At 45.0% G+C, this 18612-nt stretch overlaps 1 protein-coding gene across 2 annotated transcripts in view; it reads right to left on the minus strand.

The window, feature by feature from the left end:
* PHACTR3 (phosphatase and actin regulator 3) overlaps positions 1-18612 on the minus strand; it is a 100586-nt gene that overhangs the window by 34757 nt on the left and 47217 nt on the right. For both annotated transcript variants that reach the window (XM_063172560.1, XM_063172561.1), the window contains exons 2-5: positions 13163-13324; positions 12244-12321; positions 8134-8316; positions 3573-3776 (exon numbers count right to left, since the gene is read on the minus strand). In XM_063172560.1, the coding sequence (XP_063028630.1) occupies positions 3573-3776; positions 8134-8316; positions 12244-12321; positions 13163-13324 (627 nt within the window). The remainder of the gene's footprint in view (positions 1-3572; positions 3777-8133; positions 8317-12243; positions 12322-13162; positions 13325-18612) is intronic.

Genomic DNA, 18612 nt, shown 5'->3' on the forward strand with positions numbered 1-18612 from the left:
AGAGTCTGCACTGAACTTAATTTGTTGTGTTGAACAGAGGATAAATGGTGATGTTTTGCTCTTGCTGTGAGGTAACTGGCTGAGTAGCTGAGTTCAAAAGGCTCTTTCTGTATCACTCCAGATCTTTAATCTAGCAAAACAGATGCCTCTTCACTTCCCCTCATTCTCACAGGATCAGATTCTCCTTTTTCCCAGCCCACCACTGCATTTTTGCTTGCCCACACTGTTGCTCCTAACCACCAAAGGCTTGGGCTGTGGTGGCTTTCCAATCTAGCATTTTCTGTGCTGGACTCTGGCAGGCTGTTTTAAAATTTATGCCCCGTGGTTCTGAGTCTGGACAAAATGTACCAGTGTCTATTAGCTGCTCCTCTGTGATTGCAGCCCAGACCTCTGTCTTTCATATGCCCGTGGAGAAAATGCCAAAATCATTATAAGGATAATGTTTGCATAACAAAACTTGCCAAATGACATCCAAATGAAAGATGGGGTACTGAGCACTAACAAGAAGAAAAGAAGGGTGGTGCAATATAATCTCTTTTTAGCCCCAGATTCAGCTATTTTCTATGCAATATAAATCTTTTGTCTGAAATTAGAATTACATATTTAGACTGATTTATACATTTCCTAGCATTTGAGTCTGAAGCACAGTGGACATTTCCCTGGTTGTAAATTTGGTGGCTTCACACGACATCCCTTAGGATAACTGAACATCTGCCCTGAAAAAGATGCTGATTCGTTTTCCTGTTCTCCTCTTCCCCTTTCCCCCTCCCCTATATCTGTGTCCCATGCCCCTGGCACATGCAGATGTTTACACCCTGTGGGTGGATAAAGGCAATTTGAGCTCCTCATCCCAGAGTATTTCTTGTCCCTTGTTGCCACCTAGTGCTTCACATAGGAATTTAAACTGGCACAGCTTGCTCAGCTTTGGTACGAACGTGCTTTCACAAGTAATTGTTCCTTTTTTCTTTTTTCTCTTACTTTTGAGATAAATCCTTCAATTCATAGCAGAAAAAAACTTCTTCTCACCCCAGGATTATCCTGAAGTGGTTCTGTAACAAGGACTTGGTTCCAGTTAGCAGGGTAACTTGCTAGAAAACTGGAGAGGGCAAAAAATACTAACTTCAGTTATTAAATATATCCTCTCGGAGCCAGCATCCTGCATAAGGGTTACCCAAACCATGCATTTTGTTAAGTTTGCTTACAAAGAGTTCCTGAAATCATAACCAAAGTCAAACCCTGAAAATCTGAGTGTGGCAACACTAAAAGGTTTCTTTTTGTATTTGTGGGGTGAGGAGGAGAGCATCCACAACAAAATCTCTCGTCTAAGGAAGGTCTAACATTACTTTTTTATCTCTGGAGGTATTTGTGCACATTTGGGTCCCTCCAGCCCAGAACTCTTGTTCATTTCTATTCAAACTAGCCCAGAACTTACCCAGTTTAAAATCTGGGCAGTCTGAAGGCTCAGGGGCATTGCTGCAAGAGGCAGTGCCTGATGTGCAATTTGTGAGCCCCCTTCCACCCCAGAGCTCCTCCTGCACCGATCAGGTGCTGCTCCAGCCAGGACTCAGCCAAGCTCTGCTGAGCAAAGCTGGGTTTGGTGCTCAGGGGGGTTTTATTCTGTGCTGCTGTGGAAATCATAAATCATAAATTGATTTCTGATCAATTGCTGCCCACTGAATCATGGCCTGAGGGGATGGACAAAAGCACCTCCTGAGCCACTTTATCCTCTGCACACAGAGGGTGTCTGTGTTTCCTCAGAGCAGGAGGCAGGGCTCAGCAGATAAAGGGAAGACTTTGTTTTCTCTTCACACCAACTTGTTCCTGGAATGGGTCAAGGGCCAATTTCATCCTCATTGGCTTTGGACAATATTGAGAATTTCCTGAGATCACACCTTATTTGTCCTAATGGCAGATGTTCAGTGAATAATCTTGCAAAGTGATGTCTTGGCACCTTGCCCTGTTCCTCCTTTCTCTGATTAATTGGTGCTTGACTTACTCCTCACTCCTCTGCTGACAGCATCCCTGGCATTGTTAAGGGAGGGGAAAAACTAAACACAAAGGAGATTTTCAACCTCTTCATCTTCCTTTTCTTTCATAATTGCCCTTTCTCTCTCCCCACACTTTTGTATTTCCTCTCACTCACTGACGGTATTTGTTTAATTTTAACTTAGCACTGCCCCCACATCCCCACAAAAATAAACATGTATAATCACTACTGGAAAAGGCTCTAGAGTTACTGGAATCATTGAGAAAATTCAAAGTTGTTCTTTGTGGAAGATGTAAATGAGAATTAAATACCAAAACTCAAAATATCTCAGATGCTACAGGAAATATTTGAGTTAAGCAGAAAAAAACCTGAACTCTAACTGCTCTGAAGTGCTTGGTGGAGGTGTAATCTCTGTACCCTGCGTGGGTCAGGTTTCCAAATACATCTGATGTTGGCATGGCCTTCTCCTCAGCTGAGCAAAGGCAGAGGGGCTCTGGGGCTGCCTGTTCCTCTGCCAGGGGTGAAGGGGAGGCTCGAGGCTCACCCACAGCCCAGGACAGTGAAATAACCTGAACAGCAGCTCCTGGGGAGCACTAAAATACCATTTTAAATCCAGCTCCCACTTGAGTTAGTACAGCTTTTAAGCACAGACAAAGCATGAATAGCTTCTATGGGAAAGAAATACTTGCAATTTTCTTTAAAGAGGCTGAAAACCTCAATATTTTTTCTAAGCCCCAGTGGTCAGGTCACAGAACCCCTCTGATGTTTTGTTTCCTGGTGACTTTGAAAATCCTGCTCATTGTGCCAGATAATGAGTGTGGATGCAAATCAGGGCTCACATAATGGCTGTCATTTAAAAGCCTAAATATCCAACAGGTCTGACATTTAGATGTCAGGACTTGATTTTCATTTGCAATAAGGCCCTTTTAGCTGCTTTTACCATATGTAGGGGCCCTGAAATTGGAACCAACTAAAATCGTTCTCATTTTAGCACCCTTTCTGCCGTGCCAGAATGTTGAGACATGGAACAACATTGGCAATACATTAGAAAATGAGGCCCAGGGGAATTGCTTTTGGAAATGTTCAATAAAGGCTGGCACAGAGGATTGCCAGGTGTATCACTCTTCAGAGCAGATTTCATAGCTCTAGCTTAGACCTGCCCTAGAGAGCAAACCCCTCAGACAGAAACCTCTGCAGAACCTTTGAGCTGAACTAGATCTTGGCTGCTGTCCTGCTCTCCAGTGGGAGCCCAGGTAATGAAAACATTCAAATCTTCCTTGTGTTTTATGGCATATCAATATGAGCATGAGATTCAGCAGATGTTTGCAGTTGGTTTGATTTGTTTTATGTGTGTTTAGTGCTGTAGACTCACAACAAATAATTCCCTGAGAGGTTCAGATAAATATGTGTAGTACAAAGATCAGTGCATTCTTATCAGGCAGCCAGACATGGTCACTGCTCACTATAACTGAGTGATTCTCAGCAGTGTGGGGCTTCAAAACAGGCATGAAAAAAGGATTTGACAGTGCTGTGGAGGTGAACTCATCAAGGATGGGGAAATCTTTACTGAGCAGTGATGACTGACCTGTTATGCTCTTGGTGATTTTGGAGATTGCCTTAGGTGGTGGAGCTGGGAGCAATGGAGGGCTGGGAAGCTGTGCTGGGTTTCTTTCTGTCTGCTTCTGGGGGGAATCTGTGGATTCAGGTAGAAGTAAGGCTTGTGGACTGTCTTCAGACGCTGGCAGGCTGGCATCTTCCAGTTCTTCCGTGGGTGCTGAAGGTTTCTTGGCTGGTGGGAAGATGAGTAAGATTAATGGAACATGAAGTTAATAATGATAGGCCAGGGGACAATGCCAGGAACATTCAGAAAAACTGAACACATGGCACACAGCTAGAAACACTTCTTTTCCACTGTGAAAGCAACTGTGTGAAACAGCCAACCAGCCAGGGCAGGTGAAAAATCAAACATATGAGGATATTGAGGAAATGTTGGTTTTGATGTTCCTGAGAAAACTGCTGAGCTTCCTTTACTTTCCTAAAGCCTTTTTCTCCTTTTTTTAAAAATAATGAGGATAGCAAGGCAAAGCAACTTCTGAGAACAGCAACGAATTTTCTTAGAGCACACAGCTGTGGTGGCACAGTTCCTGGGTGAGCACTCTTCTGTCTGGGAACACACAGCCAAAGGGCAAAGAATATCAAACCCAGAGTATCACCTAAAAACTGACCTTCCAATAGTTGATGTGTGCTAATTTTCCCAATATGAATTTTACCTTATTTAATACTTGCTTTCTGAGCCCTCTTTTACTGTACCTGACTCGAGAGCTGTTGAGCATTTTCTGAGGTTAAAGCTGATAACCAAAAAGACCCTGCCACAAAAAAAGATTTGCTATTGGATCTGAGCAGTTAGAGTGGAACAGGGAATTGGTGAAGTACTTAAGAAAAGAAATCAGTCTCCAAAGGCCTGGTTTGAGATGGTGAAGCACTGCTCATTTCAGGACTGTCTCTGCAAGGATGGCAAAAGCACTTAGCTGTGAAAGTTAGTGCAGGCTGAATCACTGAGCAGTTCATCCAATTGACCAGGCTGTGATGAGGGCACAGGGGAATAGATGCAGAAAGGCATGAAGTGAAGCAGGACACAGGTGAAATTTCAGTGATGAAGTCCAAAATTAGCATCCTTGAATTCTGCTCAGATACAGCTGCCCTGGCAGTGCCCAGGCTCACACAGAGCCCCACTGCTGGGCTTTCACTGTCACATGGCCTGAGCTCTGCCTGGGCTGGTGAGGGACCCACAGGGAGCCTGGGGCTGACTCTGATCCAGCCATGGCCAGGCTCCCTCCAAAGTGCATTTCCAGCCACTCTGGGCTCAGCAGTAGCCATGAGGGTTATTTTTCCTACCCCACTCATCCAAATGGGGAGATCAGTGTTTAAATCTCTCCTAAGCACAGAATCATAGGGTAGTTTGTGTAGAAGGGACTTTTAAAGGTATTTAGTCCAATCCCCTGAAATGAGCAGGGACATCTTCAACAAGACCAAATTGCTCAGAGTCCCATCCAGCCTGACCTTGAATGTATCCAGGGATGAAGCATCTTCCACCTCTCTGGGCAGTGTGCTCCACTGTTTTACCACCCTCATTATAAAATAATTCTTCCTTGTATTTAGCCTGAATCTTCCTTCTTTCAGTTTAAAAACATTGCCCTGTCTTGTACCACAACAGGTCCTATCAAAAACTTTGTCTCCATCTTTTTTATAAGCTCCCTTCGAGTACTGAAAGGCTGCCACAAGATCTCCCTGGAGCCTTCTTTTCTCCAGGCTGGCTGACCCCAGCTCTCTCAGGCTGCCCTCTCAGGAGAGCTGTTCCATCCCTCTGATCCTTTTGGTGGCCCTCCAGCAGCTCCATGTCTTCTGTGCTGAGGATCCAGAGCTGGGGTCATGCAGAACACGAGAGAGGTCCAAACTCCTGGGCAAATCCCACTCCTTTGGGCACTCTGGATTGTCTGTCCAGGGCACCTTTCCCTCCAAACCATTCTAGGCCATCTCCTAAAATCTCACTGCAGTGGCACCCGCAGCTGCTGCATCACAAATCTTTTCTTGGCTCAGTTTTGTGTCTCGTTGGGAATTCAAACTCTCTGTATTAATGAACATTCAGCAGCCTCGTGCTCAGAGTGCGTGGGGAGGCACCAAGGCACTCAGGCAGTTGGAAACAATAGCATTGGCAAGATAATGGCATTTAATTTGTTGACAAACAGATTAATGAGTGTGCCTAGAAGGGGAGGAATGAGTATTTATCATTCAAAAGAGACAGGAAAGAATAAATATGCATCATTACCAGGAGTTCTTGTGAAATCTGTCATGACAGGAAAGCTGCTGTATGGGATAGTTATGTGAATTATAGAAGGAAATAATTTTTTTAAATGTACTTCTAGGGAAATGCCTTGTTCACTTGGGTGTTTGTGCCCATTGCACAGGAGACAAAATGTGTAATAGAGGAAGGGAAAAACAGAGTCACTAATGGGTTACATTAGTGAAAGATCAAGAGCCCCAGTAGATGTTCAGAGCTGGAGAGGAAAATGAGTCAGATTTGAGTGCATTCCCCTGAGGGGAGCAATGCTTTCCCTGGCAGCAGCTCCCCTGTGGCTGTCCCTGGCACAGGAGGGGCTGCCTGGCACAGCCACAGTGGGGCCTCTGCTGCAGACAAGGTGCATCCAAAGGCTCCAGCCCCAGCCAGACTTTTTGGGTCCTGAGCTCCACCCTGCTCTGGGAGGGTGTCAGGCAGAGCTGAGTCCTGAGCACACAAACCCATGAACAGATTTCATACTGCAGAGTGAATATGATCCTGCTGAAAGTATTCCAAGTGCTCAGCACTAGAGTTATTCATGGAGTGCCACTTGTCAAAATGCCATCTCATTACCAGGTAGAAATCCTCCCTTTGGGACTGTCCCCAAGCCCACTGGCAAGGTTAGGTGGGGAAAACTGCCCTCTTTGTGCCCTGGCTGTTCTTTTCTGTGTATTAACATGAACATGAATTCTGCAAATTGTGTTTTCTCCTCTTCCCCTCCTTGGCCTTTATCCCACAGGATGACATAGAACACAATGGGTGTAAAGCAAATCCATTCATTTTGTTTCTAGCTGGTCACTTATTCATGTGAATCTGGAAAGACACCCACTGCATTAGGCCTAGATTGAGCCCAAGGGCAAATGTTATCAAAAACTCAACATTATAATAAATTTAGCAGCACACTGACAATTTTGAAGAGCTTTCCCACCCAATTAATTCCTTCAGTTGCATTTACTAGAGACAGGAATGCTAGGATGTACAGACAGGGAGAAATAAGCACATAAAGACAAGATCAGTCAGAGGCCACCAATAGGAAGAGGCAGAAAGATTTCCTACAAATTGGAGTCTCTCAGACTAAGGAAACAGGAGAATGTAATCCCACTGTTATTTTTTGTGGAACCTGGGAAAATGACACCTCAAAAATGGAGGAAAAGAAATACAAAAGACAGGAAAGATTGTTTCAGGGAGACAATAAAAGGAACTAGGGTTAGGGAAAGAAATCGGGATGATTTTGAAAGCTTCAATACACGATTTTGAACACATTGTAAGGTAAATTTTAAATCACACTGCAAGGTTATGCAGAGACATGAGGTTAGACACATGACACCTTATTAGTGCTATCTTTCCATGATAGTATGTCCCAATGGTAAGAATTACAAGTTCAGAAAGAAATTTCATTAGATAGATAATTAATAGAGAATATTGTTAGAGAATAGAGAATTAATATGATAGAGAATTAAATGCTCTAGAATAGAGAAAGAAGAAAAGAAACCTGTAATCTGGTCAAGATTTGATCTGGTTGCTGTAAGAACAAGGAGATGAGTGGGTTTTGCCTCAGCTGGTGAGGGAAGGATTTCCATTCTGAGGGTGGAAGCAGCCAGGGCTGGGACCCCCAAGAAAGCAGGGCCTGAAGGGGTGGGACAGAGAACAAAAGGCAGCCAGGGCAGATGGAGAAGGTGTACAGATTGCCCAGAGGGCAGGAAAATCCATAATCACCACATGACAGTCCTCACAAACCAGGATAAAGCATTATCTCTGCAGCTTTGCATTTCTTGGTTGTCAGGAGGTGGACGGAGCCCTGCAGCTGCTGGGCTGTGCTGGCTGCTCCAGTGCCTCGGCAGGGCTGCACCAAAGGAGCCTGGCTTGGCTGATCTCTGCTCCTGGAATCAAAATTCACTGGTGTTTGCAGCATGCTGGGGACAGAGTTGTGACATGGACAGTGTGGGCTGTGTATTGGCATTGTTCTCCTGAGCCAGGATTAATACATTCAGCTTTGGCACAGAAATTTAAGAAATCTTTTTAAGAGAGGCTTATTTCATCTTCACAGCAGCCACTGCTGCTACCAAAGGGGCACCATGCCAAGACTGGATCATCTCATAATTCAACTAATCCCATCATGCCAAGCTTTGTGTAGTTCCTCAGCTTGGTAGAAGTCTCAAAAATCACAGCTATTAAGTACCAATTGCTAACCTAGTGTGGGCTGGGCTGAGCAAGGTGCTTTGACCCTTTAATGCACTGACATATTCGACCCCTCAGCAGAAATATTTTTATAACACTTCACAGTTTTTTGAAAACATTTTATATGCAATACCTGCATCTTCTTTCAGCTCATCCAAGTGCAGCTCCTCACCAAAGGAGGTCACATTCGTTGTGGCTGCAGTTGTGGTGTCCTGCTGCTCCTCCTCTGAGGTGAGTGCCTGGCACACGGCTGCCGGAGCCTCGCTCTGTGTCACCCTCGTGCCATCGTCACCAGTGCAGGCTTTGCCTTCAGTATCTAAAACAACACATCATTTCATCTCAGCTAAACCATGAGCAGTGGAAGCTGAGCCCCTCTGCTATCCTCTTAAGAAGAGGGAATCTTAAAGCTGCTCCTGCACAGGGAGCAGCGCCTGATCTCTGTGTTAACTACCTGTGATGTAAATCCTGTGAGCAAACCCATCTGGGCATGAAAACCACTCGGGTTTCTCAAGGAGACACCTCTTTCTGTGGGCATCCAGCTGCCTCAGCAAGGGGCCACGGAGCTCTGGAAGCAGCTGCCAGGTGGGAGATGAGCAATGGGCAGTCAGAGGTCTCTGGGAGAGGGCAATTCCTTCCTTGCACGAGCAGAGCCCATGGTGCAGCACATTCCCAGGTGGGTCTGACAAGTCTGGGCTGTACCAGGCTCTGTGCACGACTTGCTGCCATCCAGCAATGCTGCAGGAAGGAAAGGCTGCTCATATTCCTACCAAACTGCAGTGTTTTAGCAAGTTTTAGTTACTCAGCTTTGAAAAGTGTATCCTGTGTGATTGAGCTGATCAGAAATTCAAATCCTTCCTCATGCAGACCTAGAAACTGCTCCCTTTGCTTACTCTGAGAGATTTTTGTGCCAGTGATCCCTGCAGCTGTATGCATCTTGATGACTGAAGCTTTTCTAGTATTCTCTTATTCAGGCAAGAGTCTTCAGAATACAAACTACTCTTTTACTTCCTCAGAATTTACAAGATCTACATCACTGTTGCAAAGAAACAGAAAGCAATCCCTTCCCTCCCTGGGCAGCTCTCCATGCTGATGGATGCTCCTGCTGTCCACCCTTCACCTCCCAGCTTGTATTTCTCATCCCTGGACACTCCTTTCTGGAAGCTCCTGACAGGGCTGTGTTTTCTTGCAATCCTTGAACATTGATTTAAATCAGCAGCATTCACAGTTACCTCTTTTTGATGCTATTTGGACAATCTGCAGGGTAATTTCTTGTGCTTTTGGGTGAGGGTATCAGATTTTGGCCCAGAGATGCTGCAGAAGGGATGCAGTATTTTTGCACACTGAGCTCACTCAGTCTGCCTCATAATCACGTTTGGTGAAAAGTTACTGTTCTTAAAATAGCCCTTGCAGTAGCACAGTTGCTATGATACAGGGAAGGGGAGGGGGGAAAAAGTTCATTGCCTACATTTCAGCTCCTTGTGAAGGCAGCCTGTAGATAATCATGGGTGTGTGAACCACTGCCATGTGGTTTGACAGGCAGCCCCTGCCCAGAGCTGTAAGCACAGATAAACCTGATCAGCCTTGTGCTCACCAAGGGGACAAACATCGAGGGGGGAGCTCCCTAAACGTGCTCAAGGTAACTCTGCTCTGCACATCCCTCACAGCCTGGAGAAAGGCAGCTGGGCCACAAAGGATCTGCACCAGAGACTCCTGCAGGTCTCAGCCCCTTGGAGGGCAGGGGCTACTGAAGCATTGGCAGGCAGAAGGTGTTCCTCCTGTTGGGGCATTTCTGAGACTCACAGCAGCGATGTTCTGGGGCAGGAAGGATCAGTTGGTGCTTACATCAAAGTGGGTGTGCTGCTTTGGGTGCCAGTGGGTCACAACACTGTATTTTAGAGATGGTCTAGGGACAGGACAAAGCACAGACATCAGATCCAGGGGGAAGGAGAACCCCAGCCCTCAGCATTGCAAGGTAACCAGGAGCAGGGCTGGGACTTGCCTGGGAACGAACCTCCCTGTGTTCCAGACCCATGTCATCCCTCGGGGAGTTAAGCTGGTTGCCAGAGGGAAGCTGCATTTCAGGAGATTTCTAGGGCAGGCTGGCATCTGCCCTGTGTGAGCAGAGCCCCAGAGGAGCAGGGGACAGAGGTGGCCCAGGCTGTGCTGTGAATGGCCAGCCAGGACACAGGGTGACACAACCTGCCAGGGTGACTGAGCACCCACACAGGGACAGTGCCATTCACCCTGGGCTGCTCCCAGGGCACTGCAGATCCTGCACCAGCCCTGTGCAGAGCTCAGAGACACCTGGGCACTGCCAGGGACACTGCCAACCGAGTGGCACCTACTGCAAATGCAAGAGGCTTCTCATGCTGCAGCATCCTCCCAGCTGGGCTGTTTATGAAAGTGAGCAAGGAACAGCTCCCTGGAAGTGGAGTAGAGCCTGATGGAAAAGAGGGATTTGAGGATTTACTGTTGTCTTTTTGCTGCTTTGACAATTGCAACCTAACTGCATAAGCGAGGACAGCCTTGAAACTGCTGCCACTTCAGCTCAGTCCAAGTAGGGCACTGATCATTTACTGAGAACTATTTGGGTCAGTTTTTATTCCAGTTAATAAGCTTCTTCTGCTAATATAATAAAATAACCCTGGAGATTCACAACACTGTAAAGACACATAACTTGCAGGCAGCTGCAATGTCCTTCAGCTGACTGTGATCCACTCTTCCCTTTCTGGGCACAGGGAGGCACTGGAAATTTGTGTGATGCTTATAGGAGCTCCAGGCAGCTTTCCTGCAGACAGGTAAGCAGTCTGTTTGCAGCTGTCTAGTTAAAAGCACAGCTTGTCCTCACACCTCACTGGACTATATTTATTTGAACTATTTTAATTTTGTTAAAATTATCTTGCTGCTTGGCATCACCTTTTCCTCCCAACCATTCTTTATGCATGCAAGAGGTTTATTGATTCCTCATTATTGCCTCTTAATGTGCTCTACAGAAGTTCTATTTTACGGGTTTTTTGCAGAGAATGACTTCAAATTCATAGATTATAGGGAACTTTCCTGCTCCTTGTGGAGATCATGTATATACAGTAATGCTAATATGCTAATAGGGCATGTAATTATCTAGAATTATGAGAGACACAAAGACTTCAATGGACAGGAATAAAAATGAACTTTCTAAGAACTTCCATTTTAGAATGAATGGTTTGATAGATTATTTAATATAAAATTTAAAATATATCCAACAGAATAATATTAAAATTGCTTCACTCCCATGGAAAAAGAAATCCTATTTAAAATGCTCTTTTTCTGACTCTTCAGTTCCTCAGCTTCACTCCAGCTTGGCATCAGTATGGTCCCAGGGGTTATTTATAGGCATGGCATTTGTTTAATACAAAAGAAACTCAATTACTACTTTCCAAGAATACAGCTTCTATCTGTGAGATTAATCAAACTCAAAAGGCCAGTCCTCTTTCATGACAGTGCCTTCTGCTATGATGTTTTCAAAGTAAAGATGGATTTGTGGGGTTTATCTCTATTTAGGTGGAAATGGCAATTGGGATGTTGTCCATAACACTGGGAGCTCAGTTAATCTCACAGAACAGTCACCCAGATCTGTGTCTCCCTCGAGCATCTGTCAGGGCTTTGGAACAAGAACCATGTCCTTTGTGAGTGTTTCTGACACTTTATCATCTTTCCTTCCATGACTTCTGGTTTGGACTCAAGAAAGCTTTAAAATGACTGCACTAAATGCTTCAATTTTCCATGGGAATGAAAAGCAGGTGGACTGGTAACACCCTACACCACAAACTTGGAAAAACAGCTGAAAACATCAGATTGGGATCATTTGATGGGATCTGGATCCATTGTTCATGTTAGCTGACTGCTTCTGTATGTTGAAGTTTGTATTTGTCCAGCTTGAGCTGGATTTCTTGGCAGAAGGATTTAGCTGGGTTTAGGCAATTACATAAAACACACGGACCAGCTTTGGCTGCAGCTGTAAACCAAGGGAACACAGAGCTGCATGGAGATGGGAGAGCATCAAACACTGAATTGCATGGATTGATTGCAGCAGGGAGGAGTTTGAAGGATGACAAGCCTTAAATTCAGACACTGAGTTTTCCACTCTGGATTGAAGGTTTTTATTAATTTGCTTGTTTATTCTGCTTTTGCAAAACACATGTTTCCTACTGTCCTGAAAGAGCCTCTGATTAAAAAAAATATAAAAAGAAGAATTTTTACTTACCTTGCTCAATCATCTCCAGAAGGCCTTTCTTAATGAGTTCATCCCTCCCTTGCCGTGCTGCCATCTTCTTCTCCAGCACTGCACAAAGTAGGGGCACAACACAGCACCAGTTACCAACAGAGCAGTCATGCAATGGGGTGAGAAAAAGGCAACATGGAAATTCCCTTTAGTCTCAACTCCTGTGTGCCTGGAAAGGTCTACAAGGATGTTGTTTTGGGGAGCATGGATTGATGAGCTGGTTTTGCCTCTTCCTTGTAAAAATCATCACATATAAAGCTGAGGTTTATGGTATGAGGTGCTGTCAGCTCACTCTGAGTGCAGTCACAGGGATGTCAGAGCTTTCTGCTGTTTACTGTGGCACCTTGGAGCTGCCTTGGACAGTGTCCTCCACTGGGACACCCACAGGATACAGAAGCAAGTGGAGGGAACTGCACTGTCCCATCTTATGAAAATGCAAGTGAGACTGTCTCCAGACTGATCTCCTGGGACATCTCTGGAGACCAGTGAGAGGAGGCTGTGCTGTGTGCTGGGCTCCTTCCCCTCAGAGACAGCTGCTTGAGGGAAGGCATTTCACATGCTGCAGCTCCCTCCTGTCACTTCTCATCATGTTATTGTGACCTATATAAACTTCACCCCAAATAAAAGGGGTGACAGTACTTGGGGCCATAAATGTAGCCTGTGTGGACAAGGGACAGCCCATGGAAAGCAGTCTGGGGGCAAGGCTTGTGCTTCACTCTCATATTTTGACCTTTCCTTCTAAATGCACTAAATTGTGTTATACAGGAAGTCAGCCTATATGGGCCCCTCTGAGCCTTAAACATTAATAATCTGTTGAATGCTGGAATCTCTGAATTGGTCACCTTTAACCTGTCCCATGAAAGCTCTGCTGTGCAGCATCCCTCTCCTGCTCTCAGCCTACCTGCAGATGTCTGCTTTAGCTTCTCATTTTTCTTTTTCCTCCACTTCCACGGTTTGAAGATCCTGCCCAGTGTTGCCAGTTTGCTGTTCCTCCTCACTGGTGGAGTTCGAATCCCTGAGACCAAGTAGTCAGAACGCACTGCAGGGGACTGCTCCATCTCATCTGAGAGGGGAAGAGAGGAAAAACCTGTTAGAAAAAACCCCACAGTGACTTGCAAAGGGCAGGCAGAGATGCTCACCAAGGCAGTGGTGCCACTGTCCCCCCAAAAGCTGCAGGGAGCTGCCACAGCCTCCTGAACCCTGGAGAGCTGAGAGCTCCCCATGGCTTTAACAGGGGAGTGGAAGTTTAACACATCTGTAAATCAGGCTCACGTGGCCCCCAGTTAAATGTAATGCTCATTTAAAAAATGCTGACCTTTATGAAAAGCTGAGAGAGCTCAGATCCCTTTGGAATCCCCAGATTCCAGTTCTGTTCCTGGGTCACAGGATATTGCTGCCTTTTAAATGAACTCTTCACATGAGCTAACACAGAACACGCTGACTTTTGTGAGCTAATTCAAATCTTATATAAAGAAGAGTTTGTTTGATATGTGCTATACAAGTAAAATCTCAGGACTGCTGTGAAAATTTATTCCTTGAGAAAGCTGAGGGGAAAAGTCTTTCCTTTTTGTCCAGCCAAGCCACAGGAATTCAGAGGTAATGCTTCAGCTGGAAAATCAATTTAGGTATTTTTAATAATTTTCCTTGAAAAGGCACCACAAGTTTTGCTTATAGACAAGTGTTGCATGAAACAATAGCCACTGAGTATTCAGAGTTGTGTGCCAGCCAGTGTCAGAGGACAGTGGGACAGTCCCCTAAAAGGGGTTATTGATGGCTTTACTGAGATCTGTATTACAGCACCAGGGCAGTTATTGTTGAAAGAGAAGCTGCCATCAGACCTGTTACAGAAATAAAAACTGAGCAGCAACTGGTATTTTTTTCCCAACAACCAGTTAAGATTTAAATTGGGAAAGTGAAGCTATGAACATATGTACATTTCCAAGTAATTTTTCTCTGGAACAGCAACATTTATCACAAATTGCTTCATGACTGCAAGATCATACATATCCAGCATCTTCTAGGCTTTGTTTTTAAGTTAACAGGGTGAAAATGCCTAAATCACAGCATGGAGGTGGGGATTTCCAAGTAAACAGGAAACAATTTTTGGAAGATTATTAAACACAGCAGGGGAATCAACACATTCCTCCTCTTCCATTTAATTTTGAAAATACTGGTAATAGAGATGAATCACTCAGTGGAGACAAACTAAAACTTGGCTATGTGAACTATTAGAGCAGAGAAAAGCTGTGACAATTCCCCACACACATCATGCATGCCCAGTGAAATTCTCTCTTTGTATTGAATTTAGAGCACCTTTTTTGTCATTCCACTGAGTTTATCTGGGGGTTTAATTTACAAGAGATTTAAAGTAATAATTTTTTTTCCTTTGAACACATGGTGCCTACCCAAGGTGATATTTATAATTTACAATTTGGAGGTCAGGATTAAGTTGAGAGCAGAAAATAGCAATGAGCCTTGCACAGAAGGAAGGCAGTAGCCTACGGACCACAGCTGGAGTGCCAAGATATTCTGCTCCTTTCCTAGCAGTGTGTTCAAAAATGAGAAGTACCACAGAAATAAGCTTTGAGGAATTAGAGCTGCTCTTGATTACAGCAATAGCAATGAGAATGGAAAATGGCAGAGTAGATCTCTTATTAACTTGCTATTATGATCACTTTAAAGCTGTAATAGAAGCCTCAGGAAATAGCATTTGGTCATTTCTTGTGACACCTCTTGAATGGAAATAGAAATGTTCATGAAATTAGCTCATCCCCAAGTAGCTGTAGATGAGGCTGTGAATCAGAGCCCTGTCCCTGGGAGCTGCAGTGGAGAGGGACAAGCTCAGCTCAGCTGTCCCTGCTCCTCTTCACCCTGCACTGCTGCTCCTCCCAGGCCAGGGGTTTCTCAAGCATGAAGTCAGGATTAAACAAGAAGCTGATTTACCAGCTCTGCTGTGTTTCCTTTGGGATGGAGGCATCTGCAAAGTGGGTCAGACATCCCCCACATGTTTTGTTTAATACTGGTAACATGAGGCCATTTGAAGTTTTTGCCAGATAGAGGATACACAAAGAACCAAGAAATCATTTGAACCTGAACCTGTGGGTCTCCAGCAATGCTCATGGTCCCAGATATTCCCCTAAGGGAATGGGGAGATATCACAAGGACATTGAGGTTTCCCTCAGTGCTTCTGTGGTTTGCACCAGCCCTGCCAACTGCATTTCTTCCCTCCCTTTCTGCCCTCTTGGTTGTGGAAATGCAAAGACTTTGATTGCAGAAGAAACACAGGTACAAATCCGATGTCAAAGAAGGAATAGCAGATAAAACATATGTTCCAGTGGAGGTTTTTGTGGGCTTTTTAACTTTATTAATGATTCTCATGTGGTACAAGCAGTCCTTCTCACCATATGCAGCTTCTATAGTGTGCATTGGGAGAGATGGACAGAAAAATAGATAGAGACACAGCAAGAGAGGTGTCCTGAAGTCCTAAATAACAAGGAAGTGGTCTCACTGGCAATGAGAATCACAAGAGAGCCCTTGGAGCACCTCATTTCCAGTCAGTTCATTTTCTCCTGGTTGTGGGTTGGCTGCCTGGGAGATCAGAAGTTGACAGCACAAAAAGCAGTTCCCACGTACAGCAGTGACTGCTGGAGGAGAAGGCACTCCTAAATATCAGCCAGCTCCTGCAGCCAACAAGCTGCCAAGGCTTGCCAACCCTCCAACCACTCTGTGAAACATTCAGCACATTTTTTTAATCTGCAGTCAATATTTTAATTATGCTAACTGTTCTGTGGAATAATGTGGTTATTTCTCCCAGAGCCTGACAGCCTGGGGCCAGGCCATGCAATTACACAGGGGATGTCTGCAAAATACAAACAGCCAAGAACCAAACCATGACTCTCCAAATCAGCAGGGGGAAGCAAGCAGCAGCTTAACTCTCTGTGTGATGTGGAAGGATGAGGGACAGTCACTATCAGGGTCCAGAGAGCAGCAGTTTAAGCCCAGCACAGCCAGGCCAGCCTGCTGCCCTCACTGCCCCACAAGAAGGCAATCCTCAGCCCTGTGGGGCCCCAGGATTTAGCTCTGGCTGAGGCTTATTGGCTGTTTATGTAAAAATCACTTTAAATTCCTTGCTGTACACATGTGAGGACAAAGACTCCTGTGCTGGAGCTTCAGCCTCAGAATAAACCCCTCCCATATCACAAACTCCTCACCTGCTCTGTGTGTGCCAAAGGGGTGGACACCAATGTGGCTGTGCCCCTGCTGCCGATGTGGGCAAGTTCCTCTCACAATGCTCTCTGGAGTTATTTCTAGAGCTCCTAGCAGTGGTGCAGTGTGAGTGGGTTAATGTCTGAGACATCCCCAGTCAGAGGGGGGAGAGGTTCCAAAGTGACTCTGCAGTGCAGCTCTGGGCTGCACAATCAACCAGGCAACAAAGAAGCAAACAAACCATAATATTCATTACATTTGGCTCCAGGGTCTGACCCCTCAGAAAGTCTGAGCATCTGCAGCTTCTGTTTACATCAGCAGCAGTTGTGGTGAAGAACACCCCCTTGCTTTCTTCCATAAAACATTGTGGTGCCATAAATAGAGCACTCTTCCTGCAATTCCCCTCTCTGTGGGAATTGTGCAATCATTGTGAAGGTTTTCTGCTCACAGAAGCTCTCCCATTTGCACATGTCAGACCCTGCCTCCATCCCAGCCAGCCTCCCACAGAAGTGGGGCAGGTTTGCTGGGAGTTCTGTGAATTGTGTGGTGGGAGAGTGCCCTGAGCTGCCACAGCCCTGTTCCTGCCGCAGCTGGGGCTAGTGCTGAGCTGATCATGTCTGGCTGATATTTTATAACTGAGCACTGGGCTCAATGAGTTGGGTTTATCTGAGTGTGGAGCTGGATGCCTGCTGATTACAGCAACTGCAGGATGCATTCCACAGGCTGAGGAACATCAGGGATGCAGGGCTGAGTCACACTGACCTTGCCATGCAGGCAGGCTGCAGGGGACACGGGATGTCCTCCTGTGAATGCAGCAAGAAGTTTGTGGGAAGATGAAGGATGCTGAATTTTAATGTGCTGGGAATTCTGGTAACTTAAATTCACAGTAATGAAAGTTGTGCCTTGCTAAATCCTGTGTGTACATTAGTAGGAGAAGGACCACTGAAAAATCTGCAACCTGCAGGCAGTTTAAAAATAACACAGCAGACAAGAGCTGCAGGCAAATTTGTAAGGCAGGCGTGCTCTGTTTGCTGATGAATTGGTTTGTGATGCAGCTCTGCATGTTTTCCCCTTTACTGTCATTGCATCTCTATCTGCAACTCATGTATTGAGCTAAAAAAGGAAAGGAAGTTTCCCTTTGGTCCACTGCAGAGGGCAGAGACAGTGAGTGGAATCAAAATGACCTTTTGGGGTAGAGGTGCCTTTAGCACCAGTAACTTTCAGTGCTGCCTGCAATTCAGGAGTTTCTCTGGTGAGGGAGGATGACACAGAGGGAGCTGAGCTTTTAGGGGTTCCTGTGTCCCCCTGGTCACTCCCAATCCAAGCCAGTGCTTCCCTCAAGGTGGTCCTAGTCAGTGAGAGGAGCCTGCAGGGCAGGGAAGGCAGAAAGGTGGTGTTGGTTTCAGAGTAAAGATTATCCTGAGCATTGTGACAGAGAATTAGCAGCAGGAACAATCCCCCTTTTCCTTAGTTTAGCATCCTGAAAAACAGAGAACTGACCACAGTGACTGAACATGCAGGATAGGGATAAGTTGCTCATATCTGGGAGCCTTTGAATGCTTCTGTCATATGTTCCAGAGAAGCAGAATTCAAACTGAAGAGCTTTTTTATTGCACCAGTTAGATGTTTCCTGTGATAGAGTTCTTCCTTGTTCTAAAAATGTTTTCTGTCACCTGCATTTCTGCAGACATGCTCTCTTTCTTGACTCTCTTTGAAAGAGAGCAACAGCAGAATGTTCCAGTTTGAAGTTTCCATTTCAGTTTTTTTGAACATAGAGTATTTTTATTTTTGCAGTTTTGAATGACTGTTAGAAACTAGAACTGAAAATTATAAAAGAGAAAAGAAGTTTTTATGAACCTGACATTTATTTAATTTTTGAATGACTTTGTATTTGAAGCTGTGAATGTCGCAGTATTATTTGGGAGTATTTTGGAAAAAAATTAAGCAGAATCCTTTATAAAAGTGAAAACCTAGTTTTTAACAGTTAGATATTTAGAAAGGCAAGGTACTTGTAGCAATTATTGAATGTAATCATGAGCTGTAGCAATTATTGAATGTAATCATGAGCTGATTTTGGGTGCACAGCTGCTTATGTGACATAGATTGTTGCTCTGACACATCATATTAATTGGACCAAAAAAACCA

This window comes from Melospiza melodia, chromosome 19, assembly GCF_035770615.1.
Source record: "Melospiza melodia melodia isolate bMelMel2 chromosome 19, bMelMel2.pri, whole genome shotgun sequence".
In the NCBI taxonomy this organism is placed as follows: domain Eukaryota; kingdom Metazoa; phylum Chordata; class Aves; order Passeriformes; family Passerellidae; genus Melospiza; species Melospiza melodia.